The sequence below is a fragment of the Lepidochelys kempii genome, chromosome 7 (assembly GCF_965140285.1).
Source record: "Lepidochelys kempii isolate rLepKem1 chromosome 7, rLepKem1.hap1, whole genome shotgun sequence".
NCBI lineage: Eukaryota > Metazoa > Chordata > Testudines > Cheloniidae > Lepidochelys > Lepidochelys kempii.
Genome location: NC_136386.1, coordinates 4,013,507 through 4,035,016, shown reverse-complemented (window position 1 = coordinate 4,035,016; position 21,510 = coordinate 4,013,507). Strand labels below are relative to the sequence as shown.

At 45.1% G+C, this 21,510-nt stretch overlaps 1 protein-coding gene across 6 annotated transcripts in view; it reads right to left on the bottom strand.

Moving 5' to 3' along the window:
• The window catches only part of PTPRG (protein tyrosine phosphatase receptor type G), a 616,375-nt gene extending 595,736 nt beyond the window's left edge, over positions 1-20,639 (bottom strand). For 5 of the 6 annotated variants that reach the window (XM_073350965.1, XM_073350966.1, XM_073350968.1 and 2 more), the window contains exon 1: positions 20,456-20,624. In XM_073350965.1, the coding sequence (XP_073207066.1) occupies positions 20,456-20,540 (85 nt within the window). In that variant the 5' untranslated portion in view covers positions 20,541-20,624. Of the gene's footprint in view, positions 1-20,455 lie in introns of all 6 variants that reach the window. The other variant, XM_073350970.1, reaches the window with a different exon arrangement.
• Positions 20,640-21,510: the final 871 nt, after the last annotated feature.

Genomic DNA, 21,510 nt, shown 5'->3' with positions numbered 1-21,510 from the left:
TCCATTCAGCAACACCACACTTCCAAATCTCATGAAACATGCACCATACTAGCTTTCCAGGGAAGCAATTGTAAAGAAACACTATTGCCCTTTATCAACATATCCTGTAGTTGATAATCTTTTTCCTTGTCAACACTGCAGTAAGTCACTCACTAATCAAATTTTGCTTCACATTATACCAGACTTTAAGCAGAGGTCCCCATTGAATTCAGCAAGTTGTTTTGCCAAAATAAAAAGAGGTACCATAGGGGTCTGTAGATTTACCCTGCTATATTTAGGATGTCTTAAGAGAAGACTCCTCAGGCTAGCCTTTCCCAACTCTGTTTTGAGTCCCTTCAAATAACAATTTCCCATGCCAGTTTTCAGGTGTCACCCTCAGGTGCTTTTGACAAACTACTGCTTCAACTTTATTGCCTCAGTAACAACTGGCTCTTGCTCAGATTGTTAAAAATCCACATGTTCCTGAGTCAGAATTTCACCACCATCCAACCAAGGGCACAGTTAGGCCATGTGACCTCTCCACTGTCTACAGGGAAGTTTTCTACTTTGGAAACTTATCTTATCTAGTCCATTGGCATGACCGTATTTTGTGCTCTTCCACAAGCACGGCTTTAGACACAGATTACAACGCCACTACATTAAATTAGGACTGTGATTTATTAACTCAACATTTGCTAAAAGTTATCCACTTTGCATCTCAATTGTGCATGGAGGAAATCTCTTCAATACCATCACTTAGTTTGCTTATTGTTTTGCAAAGTTGTAAAGGGGCAGAATTTCATATATAAACATTTTATAAACAATCCTTGAATGGTATTGTTTTGTTTTATCATGAACACAGTTCATTTATAAACAGACTTTAGCATTAAGGCCCAATTCAGCAAAGCAATATCTAAGTACATGCTTAAGTCCCACTGAAGTCAGATTTAAACACGTGCCTAAGTACTTGGCTGGATCGGGGCCTTAAACAGCATTCCCCCCCTCACCCCTCCACATTCATTTCTTAAGCATTTTAATAGACAAAACGTAAATGAAACATGGGATTAAGATCAAAAATGAAAGGATAATGGCCACTAAAAATGCAAAAGCTTACCTAGAGCATTTTTACTACTACTGACACACAGCTGCATCCATTACCTGAGTATTAAAGGAAACACTTGCGAACCCTTTACTCTTAATGGCTCAAGCCCTTCACGTCTGAGTTGCTGCTCTAGGCCTGACATAAGGCTGCCATTAAACTCAATGGACTCAGTGAGCACTTCAGGTCTGGGCCCGTCATTCCACAAATACCTTTGCATATGAACTTCACTACCATGAGCAGTTCCACTGAACCAACCCCCCCCCCCCCCCCCCCCCACACACACACACACAAAACTCCCCTACTCCAATGCATATGCAGTTCTCTGCACTGGGGATGGAGATGGGACGGGGGTGAGGAGGAGAAAACAAGCTACATGTTTGTTAAGCATGTTGCTTAATTCACAGCTGGAAGGTACTCTCACCCTGCTGTCACTTAGGGTGCTATCAGACCCTATATGGAATGTCAGTGTAGCTGTGAAGGCTGCGCACCACCAAGAAAACAACTCTTAACAGAAGACAGCGCCAGACAGATAATAATAATGCCTATTTCCTCAATAGGCTCAAAGCGTTCCACAATATTTTGATGTATTTTATCCTCACAGCATCTGTGTGAGGTAGGGAAGGACTGTTATCCCCTTGCACACATGGGAAACTGAGGCACAGAGAGGCTAAGTGATGTGCCCAATGTCACACCAAAGTAGGGAATTGAACTCAGGTCTCCCATGTCCTAACCACTGAACCATACCTCCCTGCTGCAAGAGAAGATAAGCAAAAAGGACGGACAAAAAGCCTTCTGAATCTGCAGCTAGACAGAAATCTCTGCTTCTTCAGCCAAGGTACGTACACTGAAGCATCAGTAAAAAGGTAGGAAGATTCTGCAAAGACACTTCAAGCAACATTTTAAAAAGCACACTTAGAGCACTGTATTACTACAGTAGCATTATACAGTTCTGCTGAAGCCCTCTGATTCATTTCTGCATATTTGTTCTTTACTAGATTTATAAATCCAACTACTCCTATAAGGCCATGTGGAAAGTTAAAAGAAGGAAAGAGTGAAGTAGATCCTTCATGCCACACTCTATAAATATACATAAGGAAGGCAAGGGTTTAAAAAGCAAATCACACTGTTCTCTGCTTTATTCTTGGGTTGAGAGCTACAGCAAGCGTGTGACTTTTGTTTATTCTACTTCATTCCTCCTCTGACACAAATCACTAAATAAACCCAAGGGGAAATATGAAGGAATTCATCAATGTTCCTACTCAGATAGCCAGCTGGCTAATGGTTTCATCGATCGTTTTGCTTGACATCATATGGTACACTGGATGAAGTCGTCCATACAATGATCAGGACTGGAGACAGTGTTGGCAAAATGGCCTAATTCACTTTTAGCTTAGCAGAAATACCTGGTAACTCTCAAAAAGAGAGCGTATGAGTTTCTGAATTTCTTTTACTGGATCAAACTCCCTATGTATAAAGAAGCCACTCCCCTTTATCCCCCCAAAATAATCTGTCTCTCCCTCGTGCACATAGCGTACACTATTTTGTACATCTCATTTTGAGGAAGAAAGAATCAGGGCTGCATTCTTCTGCTGGGCACTTCCATGCAGTTATCAATTCAGCAGAAAGCACAATTGACAGGCAAATTAAAAATTGAAGATTAGGACTACAGAGTTATTTAGTAAATTAACTTGGCACTAATAGAGTGCAAATGAGATAAGCTGCTGTAGTTATCCATTCATAATGTAAATCCTGTGAGTACGTACCTGGCTCCACAGATAGACTGTGCACTCAAGTGTCTATAAGAATGTGGAGCAAGAGGGGTTTACACCTTTTGGAATTAGGCTATGAGAGAGACTATGGTGAGTGGAGGCCCCAAAATTTAATGCATGGTAATTCAATGTACACAGAAGTGGGAGATTCGCAGGCCAAAATAGTCACCAAGGCCCAGATCCTCAAAGGGACTTTCAGTGCCTAATTCTGATTGATTTCAATGGAAGTTAGGCACCTTTACATACAATTTTAGAAGAGGCTAGGATTACTTGTACATGACTCCCCAAGATCCAGAAAAAAATTAGCTGAAGATGAAAATTCAATTTAACATTTAAAACTAGTTAGCTTCAAAAGAGAAAAGTCGTATGGCTTGATAATACAAAATGTACACAGGCAGAAAGCATGCAGAACTAAACCTTAACTAACTTTGCACACAGATGAACTGCTTGAGCTGGAAAACATTACTGCTTTTATTTTACTATTATCTTGGATTCGCACAGGACAGGTACGACTAAAGTATGATCAACCCCCCTATTAGCTTAGATTCACAGGTGCAATGTGCATTGAGACTATTTGTATATTTTAGACACAGCTGGCCATCTGGCACCTACGTGTAAATTCCTATACGGTTCTAGGTAATTAGCTGAAAAGAAATGGTTTGCTGTTTTGATATGAGATCCGACCAGTTCGCGCGCTACTCAAGTTGCCTTCAAAGCTGTATGAAATGAGCTTTTCATCAACACAAGCTAGTTATTAATTAGGTTTTGTAGCAACAGAACATTGCTTTCTTACAGTTTTAGGGGTACAAAAGCTCGCTGTGATGATCACAATCACCACCGCTGCCCTTCTCTGCCCTCCTCCCCCAATTCACAGCCTTCCTGAATCAGTACTGTAACTATGAGCAGAGGAAGAGATACAAAGAAGCTAAATGCAACAGAGTAGGTAGCTCACCTCCAAATACCCCTGAATGGGAAGGGTGTGTGTGTGTTTGTTTTGTTTTTAAAGCAAAATAGAAATTTACCCCTAGCCTGTTTGAGAAGTTTGGCATTCTTAATACGTTTCTAAGTGAGTGAAATAGAGAGGGTGACCAGATGTCCCAATTTTATAGGGACAGTCCCGATATTTGGGGCTTTTTCCTATATAGTCTCCTATTACCCCACACCCGCTATCCCAATTTTTCACACTTGCTGTCTGGTCACCCTAGAAATAGAGGTTCAAACCATGGCGACCCAAAGAAGCATAGTGGAGGAAATCCTAGCCCTACTGAAATCAACTGGATTTGTCAGTAAATTCAGAGGGGCCTGAACTTCACCAGCTGTATTTGATTTAAAAATGTGATAGACGGGACAATTTAATGGTCTTTAAAGGTGTGCTAGTAACCGGACTTTTCTTTATCCACAGAGGAGGTATGAGAGTAACAGTAGTGTAAGCACACACACACAGTCCCACCAGCAGAAGTCTGAATCCTGTCTGGAAGGGCTGTCTTAAGTTGGAAAGAGCAGTTAAAGTCTTCATACCCGGTCAGCTCTTGCCCTCTGTTGAGATACAAAGATCGAGGGAGGACATTTGCTCGCCAGAAAGTGAACCACAACCACGGAGTTCAGAGATGAGACAATCATCAAGATCGTAACAATTTCCTCACTACCCTCTTGTGGAAAGAATTTGAAACAAAGACACACAGAGGACTGTTCCTGAACCCACTTATCCAATCTCTTGAGCCATCAAGCCAGCCACATATTTGATTAATAAAGATTAATTATTATGAAGGCTTCAGAGAGTGCCACGTTAACTGGCTAACCTAGTGAGGAGGGCTTTAAACTAGGTTCGATGGGGGCAGGTGACCAAAGCCCACAGATAAGTCAAGAACATGGAGACCTGGAAGAAGGTTTGGAATTTGGTGGGGAGCATGGGCTGTTATAGCAGTGATAAAGGAGAGACAAGACAGAACTGGAGGAAGGGGAATCAAATCAGTATCTTAGAGGTCTGTATATTGATGCGAGAAGTATGGGGAATAAGCAGGAAGAACTTAAAATGCTAGTAAGTAAACACAACTTTGACATAGTTGGCATCACAGAGACCTGGTGAGATAATAAGTATGACTGGAATATTGGTATAGAAGAATACAGCTTGCTCAGGAAGGACAGGTAGGGAAAAAGGGGAGGAGGTATTGCCTTATATATTAAATATGTACACACTTGGACTGAGGCTGAGATGGAAATAGGAGACAGACTTGTTGAAAGTCTCTGGGTAAGGATAAAAGGGATAAAAAAACAAGGGAGATGTCATGGTAGGAGTCTACTACAGACCACCTAACCAGGAAGAAGAGGTGAATGAGGCTTTTTTTAAACAACTAACAAAACCACCCAAAGCACAGGACTTTCCAAGAATGTAGTGGAGACAATTTTTTATTTCAGAAGGTGGAGACAGCTACCAGGGGAGAGGCTGTTCTAGATTTGATTTTAACAAATAGGGAGGAACTGGTTGAGAATTTGAAAGTGGAAGCAGCTTGGGTGAAAGTAATCATGAAACGGTAGAGTTCACGATTCTAAGGAATGGTAGGAGGGAGAACAGCGAAATAAAGAGAATGGATTTCAAGAAGGCAGACTTTAACCAGGGACTTGGTAGGTAAGATCCCATGGGAAGTAAGTCTAAGGGGAAAAACAATTGAAGACAGTTGGCAGTTTTTCTAAGAAACATTATTAAGGGCAAAAGAGCAAACTATCCCACTGCGCAGGAAAGATAGGAAGTATGGCCAGAGACCTCCCTGCCTTAACCAGGAGATCTTCAATGATCTAAAAACTAAAAAAGAGTTCGACAAAAATTGAAAACTAGGTCAAATTACAAAGGATAAATATGAACAAATAAGTACACAGGAACAAAATTAGAAAGGCCAAGGCACAAAACGAGATCAAACTGGAAAAAATGGGTTTGTTTAGTCTGGAGAAGACTGAGAGGGGACATAACCATTTTCAAGTATATAAAAGATTGTTACAAGGAGGAAGGAGAAAAATTGTTCTTCTTAACCTTTGAGGATAGGACAAGAAGCAATGGGCTTAATTTGCAGCAAGGCCAGTTTAGACGGTATGTTAAGAAAAACTTCCTGAAGGTTCCTTAATACTCTTTCTGCACTGTATGACACCTCTGCAAGGTACAGACACCAGATACAAACCTGGGGATGATGACAGCATAGATAACCTGTTTTGGTACATTAAAGCACACTTGGGAACTTCTAGTGCTCACCAGCAAAGTCCACATGGGCCAATTAGTGCCCAGCACATATACGTGCTCTAGACATCATGCCCCAATGGTCCACGTAGACAACCCTCTCAATGGTTGTTTTCTACAGTTAATAGCCTGAAACCATTTAGTTCTGCTACTGAGGCTGTCGTGATTTGGGCCATAGCGGTTATAAGGGAGAAGGGATCAAAAGCCCCTCCGTCTTCAGCTGGCCAAGAGATCTCCCTCCTTTCCATGATACACCTCCTTGGAATGCTGGCAGCATGGACCACATTAAGGCTTGCACCCAGTTTGCTGTACCCTGCAGAAGCTTCATGTGATGCAGAATATGGTTCTCTCTTGAGTAGGGCAGGATAGTAAGCATGTACATCATCTGTGCATAGTACTCAGCGTCTAACAGTTGAGCTTCAGGTGAAATGGAAAGTGCTGGGTACTCTTGGGATGTAACCCCTAGCAGTCATGGATTTTTTTCTTCCAGGAAGAAACTACTGACCACTGTGCATATTGTTTTCCTCAGGAAAAAAATTTTTTCCTTGCAGCATTCTTTCCAACATCTGATATTGGTCACGGTTGGGGAGGGGATCATTATTAGATGGGGCATTACTCTGATCTAAGTGAGCAGTTGCCAGACTTCTGCTCTGCCCTCCTGACACTTCACTGTTCATTCCAGAGATGATGCTTGTTGGAGCCTGAAGCAGGGTATCATCAGTGAGCTTTTTGCCTTTGAAGACACTTTGTTTCTGCTAGACCAGAGGTGGGAAAACTATGGCCCGTGGGCCATATCCAGCCCGTGGGACTGTCCTGCCCAGCTCCTGGCCCAGGAGGCTCACCCCCAGCCCCTCCCCCACTGTTCCCCCTCCCACGCAGCTATGCTGCCGCACAGGCAGCAAGCTCCTACCGCTCTGAGCAGCATGGTAAGAGGGCGGTGACAGCACGCATGCGCGGCGGTGAAGATGTTGGGTAGGGGGCAGTCAGGAGGCAGGGAGCGGTTAGGGGCGTGGGGGGTCCCAGGGGCAGTTACAGGACAGGGAGTGGGGGGCGGTTGAATGGGGCAGAGGTTCTGGAGCGGTCAGGGAATGGTGGCAGGGAGGGGGTTAGATAGGGTGTGGGAGTCCCAAGTGGGCCTGTCAGGGGGCAGGAGCGTGGATAGGTCAGGGCAGTCAGGGGACAGGAGGTGGGATCCCAAGGGGGGGGTGCAGTTTGGGGTGGGGGGATTCCAGGGGGGGGGCAGTCAGGGAACAAGGAGCAGGGGGGGTGGATGGGTCGGGGGTTCTGAGGGGAAGAGTCACGGGCTGGGAAGTAGGAGGGGGTGAATAGGAGGTGGGGGCCAGGCTGCTTGGGGGGCACAGCCTTCCCTACCCAGTCCTCCATACAGTTTCACACCCCATGTGGCCCTCGGGCCAAAATGTTTACCCACCCCAGTGCTAGACCCATGTCTAAGCAGGGTTGGCTGCTTCTGGAGCAATATGTAAAATTCCTCTCTCTGCTCGGACTTTTGAGAACATTGGATAGAAGCATCGTAACCTATCCAAACTTGCTCAGGTACGCCAGTGAGGGAAGCCTTGTCATAGAGTTGCTCATGCACATGCATATCTGGGGGGTGGGGGGGGGGGGAGCCTATAACTGGTGTCCTCTTAAAATGTGAGTCTTGTTCTACTGGAACTGGTTGACTTTTTTTTCCCCAATCCCTTTTTTAATGATACAAAAACATTCATGAGAATTTGTTTTCAGTGAACCAGTTTCATTGTTGTTGGGCAATAGATCTCTCGCCAGGGAGCAGAGTTTTCCCTTCCCACACTAATTTTTTTTTTAATTGTCTTGTCATTTTTATCAATAAGAAATGTGAAATTTTTTAAATGAACCTCCCCCCCACAAGCTTTCCACTGTGCTCATCCAATGAGCAAAAAATCAAAAGGCTGACATGGAGGTAACCTACAATGACAAACGTAGGTGTCCAATAGGGTAGCTTATTCATGGCTTTTTAGTACTGCTCGCTGAAGAGAACCTACTACATCACCTCCTCAGGATGCTAGTTTAAGGGCACCGCTTATCTGGAGAGAATGTGTTCACATTACTGAATTAGTACCTAAATATGTGCGAAGCACTTCCAGCTCCCATTAACTTCAGTAGCACTGAGGAATGCACAGTATCCCTCAGGATCAGGCCATTAGAATGCAGTTAACACAGTTTTCAATGGAGTTACCTTATTAATTACTGCAGCTGCAATGTTGGCTCAGTCTTTCAAGTCCAATACCTGTTGTGTGGTGTACTGTCTCTCTTATTTACTAATCTTTGCTCAAATTACTCACAAGTAGAAACTCCACATTTAAAGGAGATGGTGGTGAGCAAAAGAATAGCTGAAGCCCCTGTGACATGGCATTTCTTTCTCAGGCTATTATACTATGGCTGCAGTTTTTCGTGCCAGACGCATAGGGTTTATTTTCTGATAAGGACACTCACTAACTCTCCCTCTAAATGTACTGGTGTATTTAGTTTTGAGGGTGATGGTCTGTGTGGGTGGGTTTTTAATTCCAAAAACCATGCAGCACTTTGTTCCCCACATATCTGCTGAAGGGTCTCTAGAAATACTATCCTATGCTTCCTCAATCCATTTCCCACTTCGCTGGGTGCTGCAGAGCACAACCAAACCCATGGGTGCAGGGATAGGGCAATAGTGAAAAACATTCCCTTCCCCCAGTAGGCCTCACCATCTCTGCCAGTGAGAGGGTGTGTATCTACATACAAGACATGTAGCTTTCAAAGCGCTTAAGGACAAGATTAAGGCAAACTTATGTATTGATCCATACATAGTGTCATATTTTAACTACGGTCTAAGGTGGAGGTTGTCTGTGTTCTTGATTGCTTAAGAGTCCATCTACCTTATCACATCTTGTACTCATTTATAGTTGCTTCCATTTCTGGCATTGTCAGAGAGACAGCAGCGTTTCACCGTAAATTAAAATCAATAAGAAGCAATTTCATTTATTTTTAACTACGAGGAAGGCCTTTTTCAGTAAAAGGCTGTATGTTCAACTAAGTCACTTGGTTCATTCTAGCAAGCTAATTGCCAAACCCCATTAATTCTTACACACACACACACGAATATTTATTTTCCAGTGCTTCTACCATGTCAAATATGATTGACAAACAAACATGTTTGCTTGTCAATGGGAAGTGAATGCAGTAAAGAATATTCTTTTCTTGGCACTTACAGATTATTTTAAAAAGGAAAATCAGGGAATAGTGTTCACGGCATATTGGCCCATGCATAGCTCGATATATGAATTATACCAGGGGTGCAAGCAATGCAAGTTTTCCCCACCCCTATGCTTGGACAACATTCTGTACGGACCACAGCCAGTGAAAAGAGGACAGTCTAGGGCTCTGTGTGCATTCAGTCCTTGGTTGCTCTGCTGAACTCTCAATCCACTTTATAGATAATATGGACCAGCTCCTCAGAGGTCTCTCCCAGCTCCCTAAAATGTGTCTCCTACCTCCCACTGATTTCAGGTACTTAAATACTTTGAAGGTCTGGTCATATATGTCCACCTCACAAAATCCTATGTAAAAAAGTTGTCAACCACATCTTTTTCACAGAGTCACTGGATTGCTGGTGAGAACCAAGTGGCCTGGATCAAATTCAAATTGGTATTTAGACTGAAATCATCTTTATTTCCTGTCCATTGCCTGGTTTAGAGTCTGGCTAATAGGTGAAATCATAGAACTGGAAGGGACCTTGAGAGGTCAGCTAGTCCAGGCCCCTGCACTCATGGCAGGACTAAGTATTATCTAGACCATCCCTGACAGGTGTTTGGAGTTTTTTTAAGAGCAGGTTGGACAATGATGAAGATTCCACAACCTCACTAGGCAATTTATTTTAGTGCTTAACCACCCTGACAGGAAGCTTTTCCTAATGTCCAGCCTAAACCTCCCTTGCTGCAATTTAAGCCCACTGCTTCGTGTCCTATCCTCAGAGGTTAAGAACAATAATTCTTCTTCCTCCTTATAACAACCTTTTATGTCTCCTCTCAGTCTTCTCTTTTTCAGACTAAACAAACCCAATTTTTCCAATTTTCCCTCATAGGTCATGTTTTCTAGACCTTTAATCATTTTTGTTACTCTTCTCCAGACTTTCTCCAATTTGTCCAGATCTTTCCAGAAATGTGGTGCGCAGATCTGGACACAATACTCCAGCTGAGGCCTAATCAGTGCAGATAGAGTGGAAGAATTACTTCTGCGGTCTTGCTTACAACACTCCTGCTAACATATCCCAGAAGGAGGTTTGGTTTTTTTGCAACAGCGTTACACTGTTGACTCGTGTTTAGCTTGTGGTCCACTGTGATCCCCAGATCCCTTTCCATAGTACTCCTTCCTAGGCAGTCATTTCCCATTTTGTATGTGTGGAACTGATTGTTCCTTCCTAAATGGAGAACTTTGCATTTGTCCTTATTGAATTTCATCCTATTTACTTCAGAGCATTTCTCCAGTTTGTCCAGATCATTTTGAATTTTAATCAGAGCACTTGCAACCCCTCCCAGCTTGGTATCATCCACAAACTTTACAAGTGTACTGTCTATGCCATCTAACTCCTTGACAAAGATATTGAATTAAACCAGACCCAGAACTGATCCCTGCAGGACCCCACTTAATATGCCCTTCCAGCATGACTGAACCACGGACAAATACTCCCCAGGAATGCTTTTCCAGCTTGTTATGCACCCACCTTATAGTAGCTCCATCTAGGTTGCATTTCCCTAGTTTGTTTATGAGAAGATCATGAGAGAGTCTGAAAAGCCTTACTAAAATCAAGATATATCACATCTACTGATTCCCCTGGCCCCCCACAAGGCTTGTTTCACTGTCAAAGAAACCTATCAAATTGGCTTGACACGATTTGTTCTTGACAAATCCATGCTGACTGTAACTGATCCCCTTATCTACACAAAGTTTTTAAAAGAAAAAAGAAAGAAAAAGAGTTTAAGACTGTGTAACAATGGTCAATAGTGAATTGGAGATTTTGGAGATGTTAGAGGCACACAGTATGCCTTACAATGAGGAGGTAGCGTTACAATGAGAAGCAGCCAAATGAAGATGTTGCTCCACATTTCACTACACCCTATAAAACAAAAAGCCCCCAATAGTTAAAAGAAATTGTGCATATTTGATGCAACAAGACCAAGCCACGCAGTTGGGCTCTGTTGACGGATCCTAGCTTTTTATGAAGACCCTAGATATTGGCAAACCAAAATAATGTAGATTTGATTTAAAAAAAAACAAAAAAGACAAAGTTACTGTATTCTAATTTTATTGCAAGACATACATCATAGTTGCTGTTATGGTCTGACCAAATTATGATTCTTTGTGAGAATCGCATTTAAGAACTCACTGAAATTAACAAAATCCCTAGTTTTAATGCGCAGCATTTTTCAAGACAACCCTTTCCATTCCCCACTATGAAGACAATCGGGCAGAATCTCAGCTGGTGTAATTTGTTATTGCTCCACTTGTTAAATGGAGCAATGACAACTGACATCAGCTGAGGATCAGTGCCTTGTTAAGATCACACATCTGCACCCATGGTTTCCAAAGATAACAATGACTTTATTCACAGTAAACACAAGAGGAACACTTTACTATGCATCAACAATGTAGTAAGAAGAAAAAAAAACAATTTTGGAAACTGCTGTCACTGAGCCCAAACAGTTAACACTTACTTAAATCGCTAAAAATTCAGGAAGGTGTTGCTTTGAAATACAAACAGTTATACAGAAGCCACAATCTGATGCAAAACCCTCGGGCACAGAAGAAAGGAAAAACAAACAACTAATTTTAGAACTTGAGTACTCATTAGTGATCCTCACCAATTAGAATATGATGCAACTGCTGTCAAACAGGCAAATTTTAGGTATATTTTAAAACAAGTGTTTGGAATATTTATGGCTAAAATTATTTTACTGTAAAAAGAATACTGAACGTAATTGGTGAGCAATATAGAGACTCTGACCGGTTGAACTAGTGCTCCGGCTCTCGCATTTCACTGGTTAAATGGATGCTGTGCTTGAAAGTTATTCCTGCACCATGAATCCCCAGTTTACAGGTTTTACTGTTATCCTTTCTAGTTTGCTTCTGTAGTAGATCCAGGATAAAATTTTCAAAAGCATCTAGAGTGACGTAGGAACCTTAATCCCACAGAAAGTCAGTGGGACTCAGGAGCTTTTGACATTTCTACCCCTAGTTTTTGAGGTCAATGTAGACCTGCATCTAAGTTTTCAAAAGCAAAAAGCAATTTTGGGTGCCTCAGTTTTCAGGTGGAGAAAACTTAAAGGGGTCTGATCAGCAGAATGTCAGAGCTCAGCATTTGCTTGGGGGGGAGGGGAATCAGCCTCCATTATGGAGTCTCGAGTTGGACCCCAAAAAATTGAGGCAAGCAACAACCAAAAAAAGCCACTAGTCACTTTTGGAAAATCTTGGCCATCTGAGACCACTTCTTTCTGGTGTCTCTTTATTTTGGAACTCCCTATTAATGGTTACAATACCTCTTAGGATGTCGGAAGGGCCATTTTTAAGTCCAAGGAGCAGATGCTAGTGAGAGTCTCTCTCCAATCGTACAGGGCTGTGATTAGAATGCTGTGCAGAACAGAGCACACCAAGCAGCAGCCTTTGGTGGCACGAAACGAGCGTCCTTGCTGAAGGCTCTGAGAACATTCACTGGGTCCAGTTCACCACTGCCTTGTACCATGCACAATCACTGCCCTGTACAAGGCATAATCACTAGCGCCAAGCAAGTAACACACCGCGAAAAGCAGAACAGAAGAGTTTTACACAAACTTTGCAGTGGTACAGAAGACTACTCAATGTGAATCTGACCTCTTTTTTGGACAGTGGTTTGTGGGGAGGGGAGGTTCACGAGTTGTGCCTTCTTCAGTTTAAGTCCTTCTCCATTCTCAGTCCACTATAATGCCTTTTTTTTTTTTAAATAGGTGGCACAGCCAGGGAGCAGAAATGCCAGTTTTAAGGCTTGAGAATGATGAAGGGAAATAATCCAATACTTAAGCGCTTTTCTCTGAGCACACTCTGAAGCACTGTTTTGATTAAAACACTGGGGCATTTTATCAGTCCCTCTTTCCCTCCAAAGGGGGGGGGGAATCCTGTACTACTGTCCATTTTGGTGAGCAAGAGAGATCAGATAGCTTTCCTCTTTTTCCACTAGAATAAGCTGGCTGTCAGAAGAAGAGCTTTAAAAGCATTCCATGAAAAAGACAGGCATGCTTTTTAAAATCAGAAAAAAAAGCACCAACAGCTGCCACATGACCAAATAATGGCCAATATTTTGCTTCCAAATACCAGTGCAGCTCCTCCTGGCTTCAGGTTTCATTCATCAAGTATTCGTGAGCACAGAAAAGGATATTCAAAGCAGCTTTGTTAAGCTAAGTAGCCAAGTCTCAAAATCTAGATTTTCCTTACATAGGTTTCCATGCTATGAATGCAAAATCCCTCAAAGCAGCAGCTGGCAGAGAACGCATGTACTTGGGCATCACAGCAACATGTATGTACCGAAGAGCTGCAGCATCCCCTATGAAGTGAGATTTCACCTCACACTGCTGCTGGCAAGTGCACGCTGCAGCCAGGAGTTCGATAGAATTATCCAGCACTATCCCAATTACTTGATTCAGAATTCTAATATTCCAGTTCCCAAACATATCTAAATACTGTACATACAATGACAGGACAAAACCACCGATTACCTGATTTTACTGTTAGCTTCCCAATAAACTGTGGCTAATTTAAATTGCTGTAAGGTGAATCTGGTCAGTAAAAATAAATCCTATGCTCAGTGGAATGAAGAAGCCATGCATCATGGTAACATGTCTCCTCTCCCTTTCCCCACAGACATTCCTATTTACTCACTTCCTGCCATTCCCCTCATTCCCATAAGAAAAAAAAATATATATATATATATATATATATATATATATATATATATATATATATATATATGGAAAAGAGATAAAGGAATAGCAGCAGCAGCCATCTCATCCCTCACCTTGATTACTCTGTTTGAATGCTCTTTCTCCTGCCTTCCACCTGTTAGCTTCTGGGGGGGGAGGAAGAGAGAAGGGTCATTATTTAGACTGTAAGTTCATCAGGGAAGGATCTGTGTCTGCCTGTGTTTGTGCAGCATCACCCAGCCCAATCCAACCACATTACAAAAACCCCTACCAGCTACCTCCATGCTTCCCCCCCGCCGACCCCACTCAAGGAATATCAACCTACAAATGGAAAAACTAGGGCTTCCAACCAGAACAGCTGGTCTTTAATTGACCTTACCAGGTGGGCAATGTAACAGGCTCCCCTCATTAGTACAGAAATGCAGTCTGAGCAGGACCTACACAATAATTTATATTTTCCTCCTATCCTTGGCCTCCTAAACATTCCCAGAGAGATGCAGATGTCAATGTTAACTGAGAGTCACTCCACTTAAGTCAATGGAGTTACACCCGGGTCAGTGTTGTGTAAAAATACAGCCTGCAGATTTACTCAGACAAAAAGTGAACGGCAGTTCGCTGGAGTTAGAAATGTGGTCCCTACCTTTTAAGCCTGAGCACCTGAAGACGTGGATAGGTGCCTACTGGGATATTAAGCACTTTTGGAAAAAAAAAATCCCACTAGGAGCCTAAATACCTTTAAAAAATGGCCCTAAGGGTTCAGGATTTGGCTCTGCGATAGCAGAATAAATTTGCTGAAATATTTAAAAGCACTGTATAATTAAGCCTTAAGAATGACTGCTTGCTGCCATGTGAGAGTATAAAGAATCACAATTCAGTTAGAGCACAACAGCCACTATGATGTATGTTTTGTAATAAAATTAAACGACAGTAACTTAAAGCAAACAGAAATTAGTCTCATTCTCTCATAATTCCTCATATTAAGGTTATATACTGGATAAAGTGCAATTTTATTACTATACCCGTAGGCTTCTGAGCACATCATGCCACATGTTCGGCTGGCTGCTAAAAAGCAGCCACCAAGAGATTAGCATTTCTTCCAAAGATAGTTGAGATTAATAGTTAGAAACTTTTTTTAATTTAACCATAAAACTCAACATTTAAATTAGAGCCAACTTTAACAATGCTTTCTTTCCAAAAGCTACCAGCATGTTCGTCCTTAAACGCTGATCAGAACAGGGATAGGGTCTTCATCGTACTTTCTATAATTGAATAGACAATGAAAACTATTCATGTTACATAATTTAAAAAGTATATAAGGAAAGAAACACACCCCAGGTGAAACCCTAGCCCTATTAAGAGGGTCATTGACTCGTTATCAGTCAATGAATCCAGGATTTCACCCCCACGCCGCTCACAGAAAGCGGACACTCCTAACAGAAGCCACATCATATTCCTGGACAGTTAGATTTCTTAGGAGATGATTGAGGAGCAGTGCTCCTCAATCTTTTCTAGGAGGATGGAATGGAGAGTAGGACTTCACAACTCAGCCAAGACCTACTTGTGCAACAGTAGATCTCAGTAAGACAATCAGAAGCTATTGTACACACTAGCTGATGATCATCAAGTCTCTATGCTAGTTTATGCAAATCCTTCATTAGTTCTGAGTAAAGGCTCCTCTTTTCCCAAAGCGTGATAGAAAGCTATTTGCACCAGTTTTCTATAACATATTGAAGTGGACCTCTCAAGAGAAAGGTGGGCTGGGGAGAGAAAGCACACACACACACACACACACACACGATGCTACCTCACTTCTTCACCCTTAAAAAACAGAAGGCCCAGAATAGGGCCTGACCCCACAGAGTTGAGAACAATGGCTTTACAGAACCTATAAATCTGAGGCAAACAGAAAGTTGCGGCACCACCGTGTTTCTGATATCCAGATTCTAGTCTATCCTCTGAAAATGGATTACTCTCCGCCTCCCCCTTTGCATTGACTGAATTTCCCTTTCCCCAAATCACATTTGCTGTAGCTGTTAGTACACTCAGCTTCCAGCATCACTTAAAGATTTTACAAAGCTCTGTCCTGGCACTGTTAGCTGTGAATCAGTTCTAGAAGCCTGCTAACGATATTAAAGCTCTTCCTTAGTTTTCTCTTCAGAAGCATACCAGCAAGCTCAGCTCCCAGTGCACAAAAAAAAAAAAAGAAGAAGAGGGGAGTATTTGACATTCTTTATCAGCAAGGACTCCATTAGCCACTTCCTGGAACATAAAGCATATTTAAAAAGGCATTGAAAATAAGAGAATAATTAAAATGTAAGACATGGCATCTTCATAAAAGCCATAGGACTAAATAAAAAGTCTTGGAGAGCCCTCTCCTGTACATTCCATTTTTATCTATGAAAGGGAAGTGCAGGAGCGCACACCTTGCTCTAGAAAATCTTGGATAAACAAGACCAGTCTTATTCAGCACCTTTAAAGATTTTGAAAGTGGCATTTGATTAGCGCAAAGGCACAAGCTCCTAGGAAACAGACAAACACAATACTAAAGACTTCTCCCCCCGTCCGTCTCCCCCCCCCCCAAAAAAAAAAAACAAAAGAAGTTTAGTCTTCATACTTGCTGAGCGAAGAACTAAAAGCCACCATCATCATGCCTTTTAAAAAAGTTGGAGGTGGATATATGTTAACCAATTTAGTTGACCTAACTAATTAGGTCATGTCGATTTTTTTTTTTTTTTTTTAAAAACACATTTCTCGGAGGAAAACAGAAACGAGCTTATAGCTCCATAGATGCCAGGTACTATAACTAGTCATGAAATACATAACAGAACACAAACATTCCTTACCTCAGTGAAGCAGATTATTAAGGATGCTATTGTATTATTAATATTTAGGCCTTTTCTTATTCATTGACACAATGAATTTAGCTGCACGAGTGAGCAGACCCCATAGCAACAGTTGTTTTTAATAAATCAAACTAAGATGAAAGTAACTATTGCAATTACCAGGGACAAGTTCACAGTTAAATGTACTATATGAGCACTGCAGGAAGATTCCAATAGATTTTCCTCATGGTTACTGATGGAGTAGAGAACAAGACACTTGTACAAAGGTAAAAACCCATTACAATTCTGTTAGAGGACTGCTAAAGGTGAAAAGTGTTATTTTCTATATGACCTCATACTTTATTTTACAAAGTTAAATTGTCTTTGTTTCATATTGCTTCACTAATGAAAGTGATTGGGGAAGGAGAAGGGGAGAGAGAAGTAGTAATCTTATCTCTTGTTTAAAGACAGCTGGAAATAACGTTTGTCCTACATGAAATAAACATCTGCATTCCCTAAACTTCTTAACTTAGGTTTAAAAAAAAAAAAAACAACAACTTCAGGTATATTTTGTTTCAGATACTAAATAGTTAATTTTTGGCAGGGATTCCCCACCACCAATTCTGACAAATTTGCCATTTGGTGTCATCAACACTGATGTCCTGTTTTAGTTCCCTGAGGAGCGCACTGCAGCCTTCCTGCCTCTGGCACTTCTCATGTACCAGGTCCCAGCAGAGAAGGCTACAGTGTCCTTATTTGTCTTAATGTCCTAACTTGCCCAACCCAGGAGTGTGATCACTGTTTGGAAGAAAACCTACAATAATGAAATCAGCGAAGCCTAACATGGTAGCAGTGTCAAGAACTACAGCCAGAAAAGCCTTAATAAGAAAATACTTTGTTTCCCAAGCAAAGCCTCCCGTTGAACAGCATCTGTAAGTATTGTATAGCTATTTCACAGTTACAAACATTGTTAAATCATTTAGCTAAACACGGTACATGAACATGGATATGCAAACACAGAGCATATATCTCCATCAACCTATAATGCAAATATCTAGTTTTAATTCCATGGATATTAATCAGTTATTCTTACAATATTGTCATATTGAACTGACAAAGCTTGTTTCCCTGAATTGTTCTTAGAGCCTGCTTTCTAGATATAATTACTGTATAATATACATCAGAACCAGAGAGAAAGGCCCCACTCTCAGGGCTGAAATAGAGAAGAAATCAATACAAAGAAGATAAATGTATTTTTCCTCAAGAGCTGCAGAATTTCAAACAGATGGAGGTTTTAACTCTCACTCTGGCTTATTTTATTTTTGCTTGAAATCATTTTAGCGTCTGATAAGTTACTGGGGGTGATGGGGTATACAGACCATTTGCTTGTGTCCTTGTGGACATTTTAAAAGAGAATTGAAAGTTACTAGAAAGCTTCCAGAAAATGATTTTACTCTTCTCATGTATCCTGTAAGTGGTCCACAATACAAATTGCATCAGAAGGTCACTGTCCCAGCTTTTCATCTTTAATAGCTATGAACACAGGCTTACATTAAAAAAAAAAACACACACTAATAAAATTAACAGAAAAGCAAGCAGCAAGGACCTTCAAAATATACAATTGGCTCACTTTTCTGGAATAAGAGATACTAAAGTATGTTTTTAATATATACCCACACTTAACCAAGTCCAAAAAGGTAACACTACTTCAATAAAACAATCACATCTGGCTGAAAACTGTGTAGCTACTAAAAACTAACTAGTAACACTAAGCAAAAGAAGGTTTTAAAAAAAAAAAAGTTCTGCTCTACATCTCCCCCCCGCCCCGTGCATTTGACAGCACTTTGTGCTCAGCCAATTTCACTACCTCCCTGCAACAAAGATTCTCATCAGACAGGAATGGGGAAAGAGGAAAAAGCCGGAGATCTTTTTAAAGGAATGTACAGAGAAAGGTAGAGGTGTGTGTGACATTCTGGAGGGTGCTGGAAACTGGAGTCACATATGTACAGTTGACAATGCCCCTTTAAAACTGAAGGGTGAACAAATAAATTCGGGCAGAAATGGGTTTTGTAATTGTCTTGATCTCCCCAGCTGCGTTATTGTGTGGCTACTGAAAGCCAGCGGTTGTAAAGACAAGGGAACGTTATCATCACATCCATCCTAGCTGGAGAGAAACTCGGTAACTCACCAATGGGGCCACGTCCATCCCGGAGCGTGCGTATTTGGGGGGCTGTTGGGAGGGGGGCGCAGCCTGTGACAGACAGAAGCTCAGGAGCGCCTCTGTGGGTGCATCTGCCTCACTGCAGCTTTGGGAAATGGAACAGCAGACTCCTCCAAAGCCGCTCTGACATTTTAACTTTCCCTAGCCATTACACACACACAACACAACACAACACACAGCAAGCCGCCGCCTCCTCTCCGCAGCCTCCCGGAGGATTTGGCTGTTGACCTGGGCGCACCATGCTTGAGAGGCCGTGTTAAGGCAACCTTGGGGTGCGATCCAGCCCCGAGCCTGGCACAGGGGTGCCGGGAGCCCCCTGAGGATTGGGACGGTGGCCAGAGCCCCGCCGGGGCGAGGTCCCGCATCAGGCTCCGCCGCCTCCCTCCTTGCCCCGGGGCGGAGGAACCGGAGCAGCAGCCGGGCTGCGGGCGCGCTCGGCTCGCCCCAGGCACGGGCGGGCTCCGACCTTGTCCCCCTGCCCGCCGCCCCCAGACCATATCCCCGGCCCCCAAGGTCAAGGGGACGGCGGCGGACCGCAGGCAAGCGGGGGCGAGGGGCAGCCGAGGAGCGGCAGGACGCTACTAAGTTTGGGGGGGGCGGCGGGAGAAGAGGATCGGGGTGCGGGGGCACCTCAGCCCGCCTAGCGGGAGCCTTCCCCGGGCGCCCCCGGAGCCGGGGCGCCCGGTGCCGCGCAGCGCCCCGGGCGCCCCCCGCCGCCGGCTGCTGCCCGGCCCCGCTCGGGGCTCCGCCGCGGGAAGCGCTGCGCCAAAGCCCGGCCCGCCGGAGGCAGGGAGGGAGCGGGCGCCCCGGGGAGCCCGTCCCTGGCCACGGGCGCGCCGCGGGGCCGGGGGCTGCAGAGGGGCCGGGGGCTCTCGCCGCCCCCCTTCCCCGGTGGCTGTGGGGCACGCGGCTGCCGAGCGGGCAGAGCCCGGGAGGGGCGATGGCAGGCGGCTGCGGGCAGGCAGATGCGAGCCGGGATGGGGGGGGGGGGCGCGGGCAGCCACGATCCCGCACCCGGGGGTCGGGGCCTCTCCCGCGGCCGGCCCCTTGTTCCCGGCGGGGGCACCAGGGAGAAGTTGGGCAGAGCACGGCTGGGAAGCCAGGGCGGAGAACCGTCCCCAGCCCCAGACAAAGCCCGCCCCGGAGCGACGCGGGGCTCGGGCAGAGACCGGCTCCCCCCCCCCCCCCGCCCGCCCCCCAAGTGTGGGTCTCGCACGCCCGTGTCTCCGGTCCCCCGGGGAGAAGCCGCCGCCGCGCCGGGCCACGCACCCTCGGGACCCCCCCCCCCCCCGGGCCAGGCGGCGCCGCAGAGCGCGCGAAGCCGGAGCCCGGGGTTCCCCCGTCCGCCCCCCCCCCGCCGGGCCGCGCCACTCACCGGGGAAGCACACCACATAGTGGAGCACGGCGCTGGCGATTTTCAAGAAGAAGATCCACCAACACGGTTGCAGTAGCCTCCGCATGTCCAAAGGCGCACATCGAAAGGGGGCGAGGGGCTGGAACTTGTTGCAAAGAAGTTGGCGCCGTGCCTTCCGCGGCCGCCCACCCCCCCTCCCCGCCAAAAAACAAACAAACAAAAACAAAACAAAAAAAAAACCACACACACACCCCACCCCCCACAGACAGGCACCCCACCGCCCCGGCCGAGCGGGGAGCGGAGCCCCCGGGGAACCCACGCCCGCCGCTGGGGGGCGGGGGCGGGGTGAGCCGGAGCGGGAAGCCGCGAGCGCCGGGCCCGGAGCGGGAGCGGCAGCGCCGAGGCCGGGGGCAGCTCACGGGCGGGCGCGCAGAAGTTCGGTCCCCTCGCAGCCGCCGCCGCCGCCGGAGGAGGAGGAGGAGGAGGAGAAGCGCCGCGGCTCGGGCTGGGGCTGGGGCTCTCCCTCGCGCTTCAGGCGGGCAGCAGCCGGGGCCAAGCCATGGCAGGAACCGGCGGGCTGGCGGAGGCTCTCAGTCCGTGCCGCGGGGAGTTCGGGCTGGGCGGCGGCGGCCGGGCAGCGGCCGGACGGGCTCCATTCTCCCATACAGGAAGCACCATGTGAGCCCGGAGCCTGGCTCAGACTTTAAAGCGGAGAGAGGGAGAGAGGAGGCGGGGGCGCGCGGGGAAAAGGGGAGGCGGGCTTTTGCGCGCCCCCGGGGCTCTTAAAGGGGCAGCGTGCACGCACGCAACACCCCCCCCCCCCCCCCACACACACACACACACACACACACACACCCACCCACCCCTTTTCTCTCGCCGCCAGGTCTGCCAGTCACCCCGCTGGAAACCCAGGAGGCGTTTGCATGGGAACGGATGTGTGCGTGTGAGAGGCTCTGTTCGGTCTGGGTGTGTGTGTGTGTGTGTGTGTACACTGCACACACGCTCTCACGTCCTGTGCATATTGTCCCTCACGCCACACCCGCCGGCCAGCCCTGCTGGACACAGGCACACGCTCA